Source organism: Muntiacus reevesi, chromosome 2 (genome assembly GCF_963930625.1).
Source record: "Muntiacus reevesi chromosome 2, mMunRee1.1, whole genome shotgun sequence".
In the NCBI taxonomy this organism is placed as follows: domain Eukaryota; kingdom Metazoa; phylum Chordata; class Mammalia; order Artiodactyla; family Cervidae; genus Muntiacus; species Muntiacus reevesi.
The window spans coordinates 265043250-265060076 of record NC_089250.1 but is presented as its reverse complement, the minus strand read 5'-3'; the positions used below and the strand labels follow the sequence as shown (position 1 = coordinate 265060076).

Here is a 16827-nt window from a genome sequence, read left to right as displayed (position 1 = left end):
CCACCTGATTCGAAAAGCTGACTCATTAGAAAAGACCCTGATGTTGCAAAAGATTGAGGGCGGGAGGAGAAAGGGACGACAGAGGATGAGATGTTTGAATGGCATCACCGACTCAATGGACATGAATTTGAGCAAGCTCCGGGAGATGGTGAAGGACAGGGAAGCCTGGCATGCTGCAGTTTATGGGGTCGCAAAGAGTCGGACACGACTGAGCGACTGAACAACCCCTAGAATGCCAGCTTCCTTCGGGCAGGGCTCTGTATTGTAAGCACGTTATCCTTAGCATTAGAACAACGTGGCGCAAAGTAGGTGCTCAATAAATATCTGTTTAGTGACTTACTCAATAAATCAAGTCCTAGAAACATAAATTAGCCAAAGCTACAGCGCACAGGATTTTAGCATCATCGCCAGCTTTGCGGTATCCCGGTCACTGCACTATAGGATGTTTCCAGCAGAGGGCGCTGTTGGACCGTGGACCAGGCACCAGACAATCGCACCGCTCTCCTGTTCTCCGAGCCTCCATGCAGATGCTCTCTGGTCCGGAAGCCCTCTCTGACCTCTCGCTGGAGGAAACGACCTTCCTGGGCTCCTGCGACCGTCTGGGTTCCCACATTCCAACCTTGCCCACTCTAGGTCATCACATGTCTCTCTCCCTCGCGGTGACTGGAACACCAGGAGGGTTGACAGAGCCAAGGCACATTCCCCAGCACAGCCCTAACCCAGCGAAGGTACTCAGGTGTTGATTGACTGATGGAAAATAAAATTCAAACTCAAGCTCTTAGTTCTCCAGGTATGTCTGGGGAACAGGGTGGAAGAGGGCAGCTGAACCTTGTCCCCTGATTGTTCTGGCCTCAGGACACTGGACACTGGTTTTGGAACTGCCACACGCTCACTCCAAAGCAGTGCACGGTGTGGAGTGGAGTCAGATGGTTTAGGGCACATCCTTACTCCGTCATTTGTTGGCTGTGTGATCCCTGAACCAGGAGCTAAGCTCTCTGGTCCTCACGGTCCTGGTCTGTAGAAATGGACTCACAAGGGTAACCTATTTTGTGAGGCTGATGTGGGGATTAATGAGTAATCGCTGTAAAAGGCGACCAAGCCTACTCGTCACAACTACTGAGTCTGTGTGACACAATGAGAATCCTCACACTGCAACGAAAGATCTCGCATGACACAACAAAGACCCAATGCAGCCAAATAAATAAATAAAAATAAGCATGAAAAAAAAGTGCTGTCAGAAGGATGCTCAGAGAGAACAAAAGATTACAGAGTGAAAAGTAGGTCTTTGTCTCTCCTTGATCCCCAGATACTCTTCCAAGAAGCAGACATGTTCAGTTCAGTTCAGTTCAGTCGCTCAATTGTGTCCGACTCTTCGATATCCCATGGACCACAGCACACCAGGCCTCCCTGTCCATCACCAACTCCCAGAGTTTACACAAACTCATCTCCATTGAGTTGGTGATGCCATCCAACCATCTCATCCTCTGTTGTCCCCTTCTCCTCTTGCCCCCAATCCCTCCCAGCATCAGAGTCTTTTCAAATGAGTCAGCTCTTTGCATCAGGTGGCCAAAGTATTGGAGTTTCAGCTTCAACATCAGTCCTTCCAATGAACACCCAGGACTGATCTCCTTTAGGATGGACTGGTTGGATCTCCTTGCAGTCCAAGGGACTCTCAAGAGTCTTCTCCAAAATCACAGTTCAAAAGCATCAATTCTTCAGGCTCAGCTTGCTTCACAGTCCAACTCTCACAACCACACATGACCACTGGAAAAACCACAGCCTTGACGAGATGGACCTTTGTTGGCAAAGTAATGTCTCTGCATTTTAATATGCTGTCTAGGTTGGTCATAACTTTCCTTCCAAGGAGTAAGCGTCTTTTAATTTCATGGCTGCAGTCACCATCTGCAGTGATTTTGACAGACATGATTACCAGTTTCTAATATCCTCCTGAGCTAGTCCACAGAAATGAATTGTGTACGACTGAGTGTCAGTGACCATTTAAGAAAAACGCAAATGAGAAAAACCTGACCCCCGGAGGGTCATGATGGCTTTGACTTTGGGTGTGGTGACTTGCTTTGGCGAATCTCAGAGGAGCACAAGTGACAGTCCTCCCAGTTCTGAGCTTAGATCTCAGGGACTTTGAAGACTCCCTCTTGCATCCAGGTGGAGGCATGACGTAGCCCTGTGTGTTCCCTCTTACACAGCATCTCCATCTTGTTAAAAGATAAACTGAGGCATGTTAACATTTTATTGAGTTTACTTAAAATCGGTTCAAATCAAGCAGCACCCAACCCAGCAGACAGATAGGAGCTTCGAGGAACTAAACAAAATGGAAGACTCTTATAGGAGGAAGGGAGCAGGAACGAAAGCTCCTGGAACAACAAAGCAGACAAACAAGCAGACTGGATATTGTGAGGTCGCTTTCCTTTAGGGACGGCAGGCACCTGTCTGGGCAGATTACCTAACTAGAGCTGATCTGAGTGGCTGGTTTAAGATTCAGTCTCCAGGAAAGACGCAAGTGTCGCTAAGCCTTGATTTTATGACACAGGTCTTAGCATTTGAGTCTGTTGTCTTTTCTTTTTTTTTTTTTTGTCTCATTTTTAACATAATGGTATGGAACAAAGCTTCCCAGTTGCACCCAGCCCAAAACAACCAACTCTTAGCCAGCCCCACATCCGCTTTTAAGCTCCTGCATTTTGGGGTGGTGTGTTTCACTATCTTTTTGCGGTAATAGGTATATATATAATTTCCCTCACTTAGGTGGCTTCCCTCGTGGTTCAGATGGTAAAGCATCTGCCTTCAATCCAGGAGACCCTGGCTTGATCCCTGGGGCAGGAAGATCCCCTGGAGAAGGGAATAGCTACCCACTCCAGTGTTCTTGCCTGGAGAATCCCGTGGACAGAGGAGCCTGGTGGGCTAAACTCCATGGGGTTAAAGTCTATGGGGTTGCATAGAGTCAGACACAACCGAGCGACTAACACTTTCACTTTAGCAATATATCTTTGGTACTATGATCTACGGGCTTCCCTGGTGGCTCAGTGGTAGAGAATCTGCTTGCCAATGCAGGAGACCCGGGTTTGATCCCTGGTTTGGGAAGATCCCTTGAAGGAGTAAATGGCAACCCACTCCAGCATTCTTGCCTGGAGAATCCCATGGACAGAGGAGCCTGGTGGGCTAAAGTCCATTGGGTTGCAAAAGAGTCAGATACGACTTAGCGACTAAACAACAACAAACAACTATGATTTTAATGTATTTTCTCATATGAAATCCTAACCTTCAAAGGTGAAGGTATTAATAGGCGGGGCCTTTGGTATTAGTATGATGTGATTAGATCATGAGGGCGGAGCACTCATGAATGGGATTAGTGCCCTTATATGAGAGAACCCCTAAAGCATCCTTGTACCTTCTGCCTCCTGAGAATACAAGAAATTCTGTAATCCCGGGCCCTTTTGCAGCCTCAGCATCCACTCTTTGTAAAATGAGGCTTTGGCATAAAGAGGGGAAGTGAGAAAGGGAGTGACTACCTCGTCCAGTCTGCTTCTTTCCAGCTGAGTGATTTTGGGCAAGTGACTCAGACTCTCTGGCTTCACATTCCTGCTGTGTAAAATTTTCAGGACCTACCTCATAGTACTGTTGGAAAACTAAAACTGGTTAATACACATACAGTGATTGAAACCTGAAGTCAGACTGCTAAGGGTGATGAAGTGGGCAAGGGGATGTGGGCCTGAAGACCTAGAAAGGGACGCTGGGGCTGACAATATAGTCTGACCTTGCTGAGAAGCCTGGAAATTATCTTCACCAAACCCTGAACCCACTTTCAGCAGCCCTGTGCCAGTTGGAGTCCCAGCTCTGCTCCTTCCCAGCTGTGCAACCTTGGACAAGTCAGTTAACCTCTCTGAGCCTTATTGTTGCTAAGGCTCAGAAGTAAATGAGTTAGTAAACGTCAAGCAGTTAGCCTAGTACTTGACATGTACTTGGAGAAGGACATGGCAACCCACTCCAGTATTCTTGCCTGGAAAATTCCATGGACAAAGGAGCCTGGTGGGCTACACAGCCCATGGGGTTGCAAAGAGTCGGACACGACTGAGCGACTTCACTTGACATGTAGGAGTGCTCCATAAGAGTTAACTGTTGTTCAGTCGCTAAGTCGTGTCAGACTCTTTGTGACCCCCACGGACTGCAGCACGCCAGGCTGTCCTTCACTATCTCCCGGAGTTTGCACAAACTCATGTCCATCGAGTCAGTGATGCCACCCAACCTTCTCATCCTCTATCGCCCCTTCTCCTCCTGCCTTCAATCTTTCCCACAAAGTGGAGAGGCCATTTAACCTCCATGCTAACCTCCTTCTAGCATGTCCAGTTTCCCGGAGGAAGCATGATTCTGAGGGCAAGAGTTGTTCCTTCAGCCCTTGTAACAATCTTGTAAGCATTTGGTAGGAAAGCCCTTTCTGCCTAAGCTGGGTGGAGGGGTTTCCAACTGATTGATAAGGCTGTTATTTACCTAGTCAACAAATACTCATTTCATTTCTCTGGGGAGCCATGGCAGGTTCTGAGCAGGAGAGGTCAGCAGAGAGCGAGGTGGGAGGCACCAAGGCTGGGTCAGGTGACCAGCGAGGAGACTAGGGCAGGAGGGAATGTGGAGGTCCTGTGGTGGCTCAGACGGTAAAGCGTCTGCCTACAATGCGGGGGACCCAGGTTCAATCCCTGTTTCGGGAAGATCTCCTGGAGAGGAAAATGGCAACCCACTCCAGTATTCTTGCCTGGAAAATCCCATGGACGGAGGAGCCTGGTGGGCCACAGTCCAAGTGGCCACAAAGAGTTGGACACGACTGAGCGACTTCATTTTCTTGAGGTATGGGACGGGGGAGTGACAAGCCTTGGAGAATGAGGGGCTCAAGGGGTGGAAGGAAGCTATACGATAAGGCTCACAGTGCACTCCAAAGCCAACTGTTTCTGCAAGACTCAAGATAAAGGAGGCAGAGCTTATGATCCTGCTGGAGGGTTTGATTGGCTCAGCCCAGGTCACATGACTGCAAGATCCTGCTGGAGGGTTTGATTGGCTCCTCCTAGATCACATGACCGAACCATTGCTGCAAAGGATTCTGGGAAACTGAGTTTCTGACATTTGGGCTTCTCCAAAGGAGGTGGTCAAAGAGTGGGGAACTCCCTCAATGTAGAAAGGGCTTCCGATGCCCTGTGGCCAAGAGGAATGTCAGATGTCCACACAAGGAGTTATTAGAGGCCCCAGGGGCTGGGCTGTGTGTGACGTGGCTGGATCCTGTCTCTCCTTTGCTCACAACCCTCAGGGACTCCCATCAGAGCCCTAGGACCCTACAGATCTGCTCCTGGCCCCCCTCCAACCTCGTCTTCTTCCTCCCACTCTCCCCTCCATCTGCTCCAGCCTCCTTCCTGTCTCTCTGACATGCCAAGCCACTCCCACCTCAGGGCCTTTGCACCTGCTGTCCCCCTTCCAGATACCCACATGGCTGGCTCCCTCTGGTCTCTGCTTGGATGTCACCTCCCCAGCGAGGTCTGACCTGATCTCTTCTGCTGTGTCCCGTCACTTGCATCTTTTACCCTCTGTCTCTTTCCTTCAAAGCCCCATTGTCTTGTTCACCCTCACTAAAATGTTACCTCCATGAGGACAGGGGTTTGGGTTATCTTCTGCTAGGTCCCAGTAAGTGCTTAATAAATAATTGTCCACATGATACACGCATAACGATTCTAGACCAGTTCCTTTTAGTTCTCTGGGCCTCAGTTTCCGTAACTATGAAGGAGTGCGTTGACCCACTGGCCTTGCTGGGACAGGACAGTGAGGGGAGCGATCGGGGACTAGGCCCCAAGGAGAGAAGTTTTCTAAATAGCCCCCCTCCCACCAGGAACATCAGGAGAGGCAGAAAGGGCCCCCTTTTCCCTAGATCAGTGCTCCTGCCTAGGAAGAAGCGGGGGAGACCCAGGAGGAGGGAGGAACTCCAGAGGAAAGGAACATTCTCTTCTCTGTTTCCATACTGGGTGCTCCCTGGTTTCCTGCTCCCTGGACTTGCCCGATCCGCGCATCCTGGAGTCTTGGTGCCTTCCAGAGGACACCATTCCCGCTGTGCCGTCCCATTTCTGCAGGATCTTCTTCTCCGCCCTTGCGGTCCCTGATCGAGCCTGGATCTGAGCGCGTCCCTGACCTGAGCTACCGCTCAGCCCCCTTCCACCGTGGCTAGGGGTGGCCTCCTGAGCTTGCGGCTGCCCTTGTAAGGAGGCGAGGCCAAGGGACACCCGAGACGCTGGGTTATAATTAACCCGGACACGTGGCGACCTCACCCCACCAACACCTGCCCCCGCGCTCCCCCCAGCCCCAGCACCTCGATCTCCCAGAGGAGATCACAGCAGTGAGCTCTAAAAATAAACTCCCTTCCCAGCAGGCCGTCCCTCCCTGTACCCTCCATGGCAGAAATCTCTCCGGGTCACTGGGCTGGTGTATTGGAGTGGGAAGGGTGACCACCACCTTCAACCTGGCCTTGAGTTAGATTCGCCTTAGGTTGGCCCAGCCTCAGTTTCCCTCCCCTGCACTTCCGAGGAGGAAAGTGCATCCTAGCACAGGCTTCTGGGGTCAGTATGTCCCCTGTTCCCACCTCGGCCTTGGTCACACATTCCCTATAGCTGGGTGACAGCAGGCAAGTCACACAGCCTCTCTGGGGCCTTTCCTCTGCAGGAAAACCAAAGACCTGACCTTCAGGGGCCATTGCAAGGTTTCCCCAGGGACAGGGCTCAGGACCCGCTGTGTGCTGGGGTCAAGGCCACTGGGGGCTCAGGGGAGGCAGTGGCCTAGTGGAGGGCCAGGGGAGGGTGACTTCTACGTGCCTGGGACGTTTTCTGACACTATCCCGTGGCTCCGGCGGGGCTCCAGCTGTCCCTGCCAGCCCGACTCAGCACTTGGTCGGGGGACCAGCTTGGTGGCGGGGGGGATATGGGCCCAGACCCTGGTGCAGCCCATACAAGGCTATGGGGCTGGGCGCGAGGCATGCCTGGGTTCGGGGTGGGCATGATGCCCGGGCAGTGAGGTGGAGAGCTCAGCTGCCCTCCAGCCCACTCCTGGGGGGCAGCCCCTCCCAGCCAATCACACAGCCCCGGCCCCCCCTATATAAGGCCAGGGCTGCAAGCCCTTCCTTTGGGTCAGTGTCGCCTCCGGGATACAGACAGCCCCTTCCAGCTAACGCCCAGCCAGGTACTGCCCGGGGTAGGGTCCAGAGTGGAGTGTCTTCCATGGGAGCCAGAGTTCGCGCTGTCTCTGGAAGGGGCCTTGCATGTTGCCTCCCACATGCGCCCGCGTGCAGGTGGATCGGTGTGTGGCAGCAGGTGGATCGGTGTGTGGCAAGGTGGTCCTTGTGTCAGAGAGTCCCCGCCACCTGGGAGCCCCTGACTCCCGGCCGTGACTTGTGATCGCGGGGGCAAGCGTCCTGGGGGGGACCCCAGGATGGAAAGGAGCCTTGACAGCGGCCAGCTGTCTCTGCCCTGCAAGGGGCTGCGGGTCAGGCCTTGTTCATGATGGTCTGTCACCAGAACGGGGCGCCCTAAGCCGTGGGAGGTGTGTGTATCACCTGTCAGGCTCTTGGTGACCTTGTGGCCCATTGTGTTCTGCACAGTGTGACCTTGTGTCTGTCTGACTTTCCGTGGCTCCTGCACAAGCCCCTGTATGCCGGGTGTCCCTGAACTGGGAGGTGTGCACATGTGGGCGCATTTACCGTGCGACCTGGGGGTGCGTGGGGGTGTGTGCATGAGGGGCTCTGGGTTACATCTGCTGGTGTCTCTTGGGCTCCCCCACCTTGCTTCCCTGCCCTCTCCCGGCGTGCCCCCAGAAGAGATGGGGGTGGGGACGTGCTCTGAAGGGGCCTTTCTGGGTTGAAAGCCCTTGAGCCCCAAAGCCTGAATGCATGTCCTCCCGGCCACCCTGGCCCACCTGTCTCTGGCCTGCTGACTTGGTGCAAGCCGAGCCCCTGGAATGTGGGGGTGGAGTGGCAGCTGGGGGTGGGGGAGAGGAGTCTACCAGATTCTAAAAATAAATCCCCACCCTGGACATCAACTCCAAAGGCTTTCGTGGGTTCCAGCCCCCTTGGCCTGATGCCTCGGCCTTCAGCTCACCCTCATGCCCATCTCCTTCGCACCGTCCCGCCCGCTCCCCATTCCTGGAGCTGGGAATGAGCATCTCGTCCCTACCAGCACTGCTAAAGGGGCCTCCCTCCTCCTGGGTCTTGTGAATAAAAGTAATAACAACAGTGCAGCAGCCACCCTTCTAGAGGTGTGCGTTGCTAGTTGCTTCAGACTCTTTGCGGCGCTATGGAGTGTTAGCCCACCAGGCTCTTCTGTCCAAGGGATTCTCCAGGCAAGAGTACTGGAAGGGGTTGCCATTTCCTCCTCCAGGAGATCTTCCCGATCCAAGGAGTAAACTCTCATCTCTTACATCTCCTGCACTGGCAGGCAGGTTCTTTACCAGGTCCCAGCTCCATGCCGGGGTGTGCCCAACTGGCTTCATGCTGGAGCTCAAAGAATCCTCCTGGCAACCCCATGGGGAAGGTTCGGTTCACAGAAGACAGAGGCTCAGGAAGACTGAGCAGCTGACCGAGGGTCACACAGCCCAGAGACGGCACGGATGGGATTTGAACCCAGCTCTGTCTTAACTGTATCCCGCAGGACAGTGTCAGCACGCAGAGGTGGGGGCAGGCCCCCAGCCATCCCTCCCACCCTGCCTCTCCTCCCTCGACCGAGGACCCAAGAATCTTCATAGAGAGAATATCCCTTCTCTGCTCGCACACTCATTCCCAGCAACATCCTCCACCCTCACCAGCTCCTCGTAATTCAAAACAACAATAACAACAATAGCTAGCAAAATAATGATTAGTGTGTGTCGGGTACTATTTTAAGTGCTTTACATAATGAACTCATCGCATCCTTCCAACACCTCCATGAGATGAATGCTATTCTACCCGCATTTTACAGGTGATTACTTTGAGGCATAGAGAGGTTAAGCAAGTTGCCCAAGGTCACACAGCAGAGCTGGGATTCAAAGCCAGGCTGCCTAATTCTGGAACCGACACTCTTATCTATCTGTTATCATATCTTATCACAGTTACTACTCCGGCTTGAGGGGTTCCCCCTCCCTCCATTTTTCCAGCTGGAGAAACTGAGTCTCTAGCAATGTTACTAGCCTGGGGTCACCAGCAGGATAAGGCAGAGCTCAGACCCCAACCCCAGACTCGTGATACATCCCAGAGATGCACGGGCTCAGAGAGAGGATCCCCCTGGCTCCCTCAGGCTTGCCTGACCCCAGGGCCTGGCCCTGCTCTCTTGCTGGTCTCCGTGGGTGTGACCCAGCGCCCCCCTCCACCCCTCCCCACCAGGCCCCCCACACCGCCGCCACCATGCCGTTCGGTAACACCCACAACAAGCACAAGCTGAACTTCAAGCCGGAGGAGGAGTACCCGGACCTCAGCAAGCACAACAATCACATGGCCAAGGCGCTGACCCTCGAGCTGTACAAGAAGCTGCGGGACAAGGAGACGCCGTCCGGTTTCACTCTGGATGACGTCATCCAGACAGGTGTGGACAACCCAGGTAGGCCTCCTGGGGGGGCGTCACAGGGGCTGTGAGGCGGGCCTCAGTTTTCCCATCTGTAAAGTGGGGACCATACTCACGGGGCTGCCGTGAGAGACAGATGAGTTGAATGTGTGAGGGCCTGGGACAGGGTCTGGCAGGTGGCAAACCACTCGCTCAATGTGTGCGTGCATCATATGAGGCGCCCCTGAGGGAGGCTATTGCATCTTCCAGGCCTCAGTTTCCTCACCTGAAAAATGGGCACCCAGGTTGGGCAAACATAGGCATGTGGAGCGGCTCCTGGCACGGAGTGAGTGCTCTGACTCTGATGGGGGGTTCCTTCTCCAGGAACACCCCACCAGGGCGGGTGGGGCTCAGCAGGAGACCAGCTTGCAGCCTCAGCCCCCAACTCATGACTGAGGGGAGAGGCCCTTTCTCTTCAGGCCTCTGTTTCCCCACTTGAGAAATAAGAGGGTTTTTTTCTTTTGGCCACAAGGCCTGTAGGATCTTAGTTCTCCAACCAGGGGCTGAACCCTGGCCCCCTGCATGGGGAGTGTTGAGTCTTAACCATTTGACAACCAGGGAAGCCCAAGAGGGTCTTTAAAGCCTCTTCTTATTGGTGGGCGCTGATAGTCTCCAAGGTTCTGAACATTTTTAGGGGAAGATCCCTTGATCTGGGGAGTCTCACTTGGTAATATTTTTAGTAACTCGCCCCTCAGACTTTCCTTTCTCCTTTGTCCTGCGCTCAGCCTTCCTCTCACCGCCCACCCCCAGATACCGCCTCGATCTCCCCCAGTCTTCTCTCCCCATTCCTCCCCACCCTCAGCCTCCTCAGTTCTGACCCAAGGTGCTCAATGAATTCCCTTGCACACATGCACACATACACACATGTGTGCACACACAGTCTACACTGGACCCAGGAGCCCAGGCCTTCCCCGTGGCTGACAAGCACCTCTGACCTCCCTTTGACCCCCCAGGTCACCCCTTCATCATGACCGTGGGCTGTGTGGCTGGTGATGAGGAGTCCTACGTGGTTTTCAAGGAACTCTTTGACCCCATCATCCAGGACCGGCACGGGGGCTACAAGCCCACGGACAAGCACAAGACTGACCTCAACCATGAGAACCTCAAGGTCGGCCGCCCCGGGGGAGGGGACACCCAGAGAGACACGGAGACAGATGGAGAGAAACAGAGGGGGATGGGAAGAGAGATGGACAGGCAGACACAGAAGACAGCCAAGGAGTTGGGGTGGGGGGAGAGAGAGAGAGAGGAAAGCAGGTAGAAACCATACAGGGAGTCAAGGGGGAAGCAGAGACATAGAGATGGAAAGGGAGATAAAGATGGGGAGAGAGAGAGAAAAGAGAAACAGAGCCAGGGAAGGAGGGGGAGAGAGGCCAGCGGGGAGGGAAGAACCAAAGGAAGCAGCTGAGAGCCCAAGAAGGCTGGGAGGGCCTGCAGGGGAGATCTGATTTTGGTGGGGAGGGGGCAGGGCACACAGGATGGTCTGCCCTGCCCTGACTCCCACCCGTTCCCTAGGGTGGAGACGATCTGGACCCCAACTATGTGCTCAGCAGCCGTGTCCGCACGGGCCGCAGCATCAAGGGCTACGCGCTGCCCCCCCACTGCTCCCGCGGCGAGCGCCGGGCCGTGGAGAAACTCTCTGTGGAAGGTGAGAGCCCCCACCCCAGCTCTGGACCCCCTTGAGACCCCATTTGCCAACACTGCAAGAACTTGATAATCACGGGTGCTTGGTGACAGCTGGTTATTACCTCTGGGGGAGGTCTAAGAGATGCTGTCAAGATTTGACACCCAACTGTGCCAGGGTCCTGACGTTCATCTATATATTCATCCATCCATCAAGCAAACATTTACAGTTGTTCTGACCCTGTGTGGGGAGCTGGGGTTCCCATGATGAATAAGATGGACCAAGGTCATTGCTCTCACAGAGCTGTCAGCGTGGTGGGGAGATAAGAGGAAACACTGAAACCAACAAAAGAATAAGATCATGCCCAAATGCCATGAAGCCAAGAAACAAGGGTTGTGGCACAGAATGACTGTGGGTAGCTATTTTGGAAAGGAGTTGAGACATGACTGACAAGGAGCCAACCTTGGGAAGACATCTAGGCAGGTGAACGGCAAGTGCAAAGGTCCTGGGGTGGGAAGGTATGTTGGAGGAATAGCAAGGAGACCAGTGTTGCTGGAGCTGAGTGGGTGATGGGGAGAGGGGAGGAAATGAGGTCAGATGGGTGTTGGGGTGACCAGGTTGTACAGAGCTTTGTGGGTTGTTGGGAGGACTTTGGCTCTGACCCTGTGGGAAGAGGAGACTGGTGAGCAGAGAAGGGACAGGTTCAGACTTACATGGATCCCCCTGGCAGGGAACAGACGGTGGGCAGAGGTAGGAGAGCCATAGAAGGGCAACTGCTGGGGTCCAGGTGGGGCCAGGGAGTGAGGGGAGCAGTGGGATGAGGAGAAAGAGTGGGTCATTCTGCTAAATGTTTAACAACTGACTCTAAACAAAAAAGCAGCAGCAGCCTTGATTTGCGGCCAGCAACTGCCAATTTCTCTGGTGTAAATTCTCCTACAGAGGCCAATTTTAAGCTAACCACGTGACATCATACAGAGAGGGGTAATGGGAAGAGATGTGCAGCAGCAGGTGCTTATGTAGAATTTCCACCACACAGATACAACAGGTGACTTCAAAAACATAGAAAATAGTAAGTGTGGTAAAGTAATTAGCAAGTGATAGTCCTGAGTACTTACTATCTTCATTTTAAATACTGGGTGGGTTGGCCAAAAAGTTCATTCCGAAAGATGTTATAGGAAAACTCGAATTTTTTGGCCAACCCAATATAGTTTGTTTTTGTAATTTATTTATTTATTTTTAACAGTAATCAACTTTTATTGTTTACATAAATACATTTTTTTAACAGTAATCAACTTTTATTGTTTACATAGATTTTTTTTGTTTTTTTGTAATTTATTTTTAACAATATAATATAGTAGGGAGTATATAATATAGAACATATTATGTAGTATATTATACAAATATGTATAACATATTTTAAAATATGTGTATTATAGAAATACATTATACACATAATACATATTTGTCATGTCTTATGAGGATATGAATATATACAAATGCATATATTTATTATATACATAATATACGTGTGTGTGTGTATGTTCAACTGCTCAGTCATGTCTGACTCTTTGCAAATCCATGGACTGCAGCCTGCCAGGCTCCTCTGTCCATGAGATTTTACAGCAGGAATATTGGAGTGGGTTGCCATTTCCTCCTCCAACACATAATACATACTATGTATTATGAATACCTATGAACATACACAAATACTATATATACTATAATATTGTTTACCGATGGCTCCCAGATTCCTGAGACTTTGACTCTGTCCTACCAGCCAGCAGGAGTGGGCACCAGCGCACTATTGCCCACAGATAGACTGACTGGATGTGAGAATTGGTGGCAGGCAAGGAGAATCCATGTTTTTGGTCTTGAGCACATGGTGTGGGTGTTCCCAGGCCTGCGCAGACAGTGGAGGAGCATGTTTTTTTTTGGGAGGAGGTCATGAATTTGGGCTTAGACACCTTTAGAACCTCCACAGGGTCAAGGCCCAGGCCCCTGAGGGACAGCAGTGTGGGGTGCCCAGGGCCTCTGCAGCCCACTTGTAGAGCAGGCTGTTGACCCCTCCTTCCTGTGGCCCCTCACCAGCCCTCAACAGCCTGACGGGCGAGTTCAAGGGGAAATACTATCCTCTGAAGAGCATGACAGAGCAGGAGCAGCAGCAACTCATCGACGACCACTTCCTGTTCGACAAGCCTGTGTCCCCGCTGCTGCTGGCTTCAGGCATGGCCCGAGACTGGCCTGATGCCCGTGGCATCTGGTGAGGCCCCTTGCCCAATGCCCCCCTTCTGCCCCGCCTCCTCTAGTCGTCCCATGACCCTCCACCAAAGTCAAGACCATAACAGCGATTCTCCAGGGTGATCTTGCCCTCCACCCCTGTCTTCCCTGTGGTCTGCATGTCACATTTTAAGAAGCTTGAAACTCAGATTTGAACCAGACTCCCTAGGTTCAAATCCCAGGGCTGCCACTTACTAGCTGTGTGATCTTGGGCACGTGATTTAATGTTTCTCTGCCCCAAATCTCCATCTATAAAATGCGATCATGATAATTCCTAGCTCTTGGGGTTCTTATGAGGATTAATGGATTAGTTTATGCAAAGCATTCTGGGAAAAGAGTCTGGTATGTAGTAAGTATCCATACTGGCCATTGGCATGATTTTTATTGCTAATTATTGTTGCTAGCTGGGCTTTCTAGTAATTTTTTAATCCCCGATTCTGATGAAAGTGAAAGTTGCTCAGTCGTATCCGACTCTTTGTGACCCTATGGACTGGAATTCTCCAGGCCAGAATACTGGAGTGGGTAGGTTTTCCCTTCTCCAGAGAATCTTCCTAACCCAGGGATAGAACCCAGGTCTCCCACATTGCAGGCGGATTCTTTACCAGCTGAGCCACAAGGGAGGTCCAAGAATATTGAAGTGGGTAGTCTATCCCTTCTCCAGCAGATCCTCCCGACCCAGGAACTGAACCGGGGTCTCCTGCATTGCAGGCGGATTCTTTACCAACTGATCTATCAGGGAAACCACCCCGCACCCTCCCCGCCCCGCCCCCCGCCAGATTCTGATAGTCAAAGGCTTTAAAAGGTTTTGAGGACCTCGGTTTCAAACAATTTGGAGAGTATAGGTTGTAAGATTTCAAAATTTTAAGTGTTTCCAGGTTCCACTAACGTCAGATTTTGTGAGTCAATGGTTTCAACCATTTCCAGATTCTAAAGTTTTCTAGCCTAAGACTCCTTCTGCGATGTCACAATGTCATGGAAGATTTATCAATTCTGATTCTCGGTTTCCGTTTTTCAGCGATTCTAAGATTCTATAATATTGTGCAAAGAACTAAGACCCTAAAGGCCACTGATCCCACGATTCGAGATTTCACGGGTCCTGTGACATTTAGAGGTGTAAGCTGCTGAGACTGAGATGCTCAGGCCTCGTGCCCTTTAGGCCCGCTGCCCCCTAGCGGTGGGCGTGTGTTTGCAAGAGGGAGGGGAACGGGGTTCCCGCGCTGGCTCCCTGACCTTTCGCTGCGCCCGATGCTAGGCACAATGACAACAAGAGCTTCCTGGTGTGGGTGAACGAGGAGGACCACCTCCGAGTCATCTCCATGGAGAAGGGGGGCAACATGAAGGAGGTTTTCCGCCGCTTCTGCGTGGGGCTGCAGAAGGTGGGTGCCTGCCCTCGCGTGACTCCACGTGACCGCCCCCAGCCGCTTTCCGGGCCCTCGCCCCTCGGAACCCGGCTCCTCCCCGCGCCGAAGCCACGCCCCTCAGCGGTGCTCCGCCCTCGCTTTCCAAAGCCCCGCCCTTTGGGAAACCGGCCCCACCCCTGTCCTCAAGCCCGCGGACAAGAACCCGCCTTCAAGGCGTCCTCAGGCCCCGTCCCCTCAGAATCCAGCCATCACTTGTGCGGTCGGGCCCTCTGCTCCGAGAATCTCGTGCCTCCGCCCTCTCGGAGTTCTACCACCACCGACGTTCTCACCCCCGTCCCTCGGATCCCTGTCCGGGTGGTGGGTGTATTTGGGGGCGCCGGCAGCGCTGATCCCGGGTCCTCTCTCCCTACCTCAGATTGAGGAGATATTCAAGAAAGCCGGCCACCCATTCATGTGGAACGAGCACCTGGGCTACGTGCTCACCTGCCCATCTAACCTGGGCACCGGGCTGCGTGGAGGCGTGCATGTCAAGTTGGCGCACCTGAGCAAGCACCCCAAGTTCGAGGAGATCCTCACTCGCCTGCGCCTGCAGAAGCGAGGCACAGGTGTGGCCCATGTTCCCTCACGAGGCTTCCAGGGCTGGCCCTTAGCGGCGGCTGAAGGGGAGCAGGGGCATCCCCACGGGTTCTGGGGGTCGGCAAGGGCTGCTCCTCTGTGAGTTTCAGTTCTTCCTCTGAAAATAGGCATCAGCACTCCTTATCTCAGAGGAGTCCATATACCATCATGGTTGTATGGTTAATATACACTGCGTATGTCCCTGGCCGCCTAGGGGCCTCACTTTCCCGTCTGTAAACGGGAGGATGGTCAGGATTCGACCCCAGGCAGCCCGGCTCCTGAGCTCAACTCCGTTACCCACGATGTTGGATGGTTGAGGGGTGAGGTACCTAAAGCCAGCCCGAGACTAGACAGACGCTCAGGAAACTGCATGCATTTAGCACAGTAGGCATTCACCCAGTACGTCCGCCTGCGCTGTTGGCACGGCGGCCCGCGTTCCAGGCCCCGCTCCAGCATTTCTGCTGGCTCCTTAGCCCCTGCCTCCTACTTCCGCAGGTGGTGTGGACACGGCTGCCGTGGGCTCAGTGTTCGACGTGTCCAACGCCGACCGGCTGGGCTCGTCGGAGGTAGAACAGGTGCAGCTGGTGGTGGATGGTGTCAAACTCATGGTGGAGATGGAGAAGAAGCTGGAGAAGGGCCAGTCCATCGACGACATGATCCCCGCTCAGAAGTAGGCGCACAGCCAGCCCGCCGCCGACTGCTGGAGCCCCAGCCCAAGGGAGGACCCAGCCCACCGGAGGCCCGCCCCTTCCTCCTGGAGCCCAGCCTATAAACGTTTGGTCCACCTGGGGCTCTATCCATCCTTCTAGTTCCAGTTCCAACCAGAGTTCCAACCAATGGGCTCCATCCTCTGGGTTCTGGCCAATGAAAAACCTCCCTTGCGGTCTCTTCTTTTCCCCAAGCTCCGCCCACCGCCAGGAGCTCTGGCTAATAGACCTCACCTGGAGCTGTTGCTTTTTCTTCACTCAAAGCAACAAATAAAGCAATGGTGGCCTTAGCGTTATGTTTGATAGTTATTAGTACTGAAGGAGGAGGAGGAGGAAAAACTTCGGCAATTGGCTATTATGTGACCTCAAAGTGGCTTGTTGTCTCTAGGCATGTCCTAGGGCTACACGTTTTATCCCACCTCTAAAGTGAAAGCGTTAGTCGCTCAGTCATGTCTGACTCTTTGCGACCCCATGAACTGTAGCCCGCCAGGCTCCTCTGTGCGTAGAATTCTCCAGGCAAGAATACTGGAGTGGGTAAGCCATTCCCTTCTCATCTTTTCCCATCTCTAAAATGAGGCAAGTTCAGGGTACAGCATCTAATTAAAATATTACAAGGCTCTATGGGGAATCTGAGATCCAGAGAG

The 16827-nt window shown here is 53.0% G+C and overlaps 1 protein-coding gene across 1 annotated transcript; it reads left to right on the top strand.

Annotated features, from left to right (window-relative positions):
* Positions 1-7065: 7065 nt before the first annotated feature.
* Positions 7066-16474, top strand: CKM (creatine kinase, M-type). The gene is made up of 8 exons (XM_065926305.1): positions 7066-7215; positions 9386-9599; positions 10556-10710; positions 11115-11247; positions 13312-13483; positions 14753-14876; positions 15277-15466; positions 15972-16474. The coding sequence occupies exons 2-8, from the start codon at positions 9407-9409 to the stop codon at positions 16148-16150; spliced, it is 1146 nt and encodes a 381-aa protein (XP_065782377.1). The 5' UTR covers positions 7066-7215; positions 9386-9406; the 3' UTR covers positions 16151-16474.
* Positions 16475-16827: the final 353 nt, after the last annotated feature.

What these genes read in the sequence shown, in the direction of transcription:
- CKM (XM_065926305.1), top strand. Translation starts at nt 9,407, where the DNA reads ATGCCGTTCGGTAACACCCACAACAAGCACAAGCTGAACTTCAAGCCG. An exon ending in GGAGAAACTCTCTGTGGAAG is followed by an intron (nt 11,248 to 13,311) that starts GTGAGAGCCCCC and finishes GCCCCTCACCAG; the next exon opens with CCCTCAACAGCCTGACGGGC. An exon ending in CCTGCAGAAGCGAGGCACAG is followed by an intron (nt 15,467 to 15,971) that starts GTGTGGCCCATG and finishes CTACTTCCGCAG; the next exon opens with GTGGTGTGGACACGGCTGCC.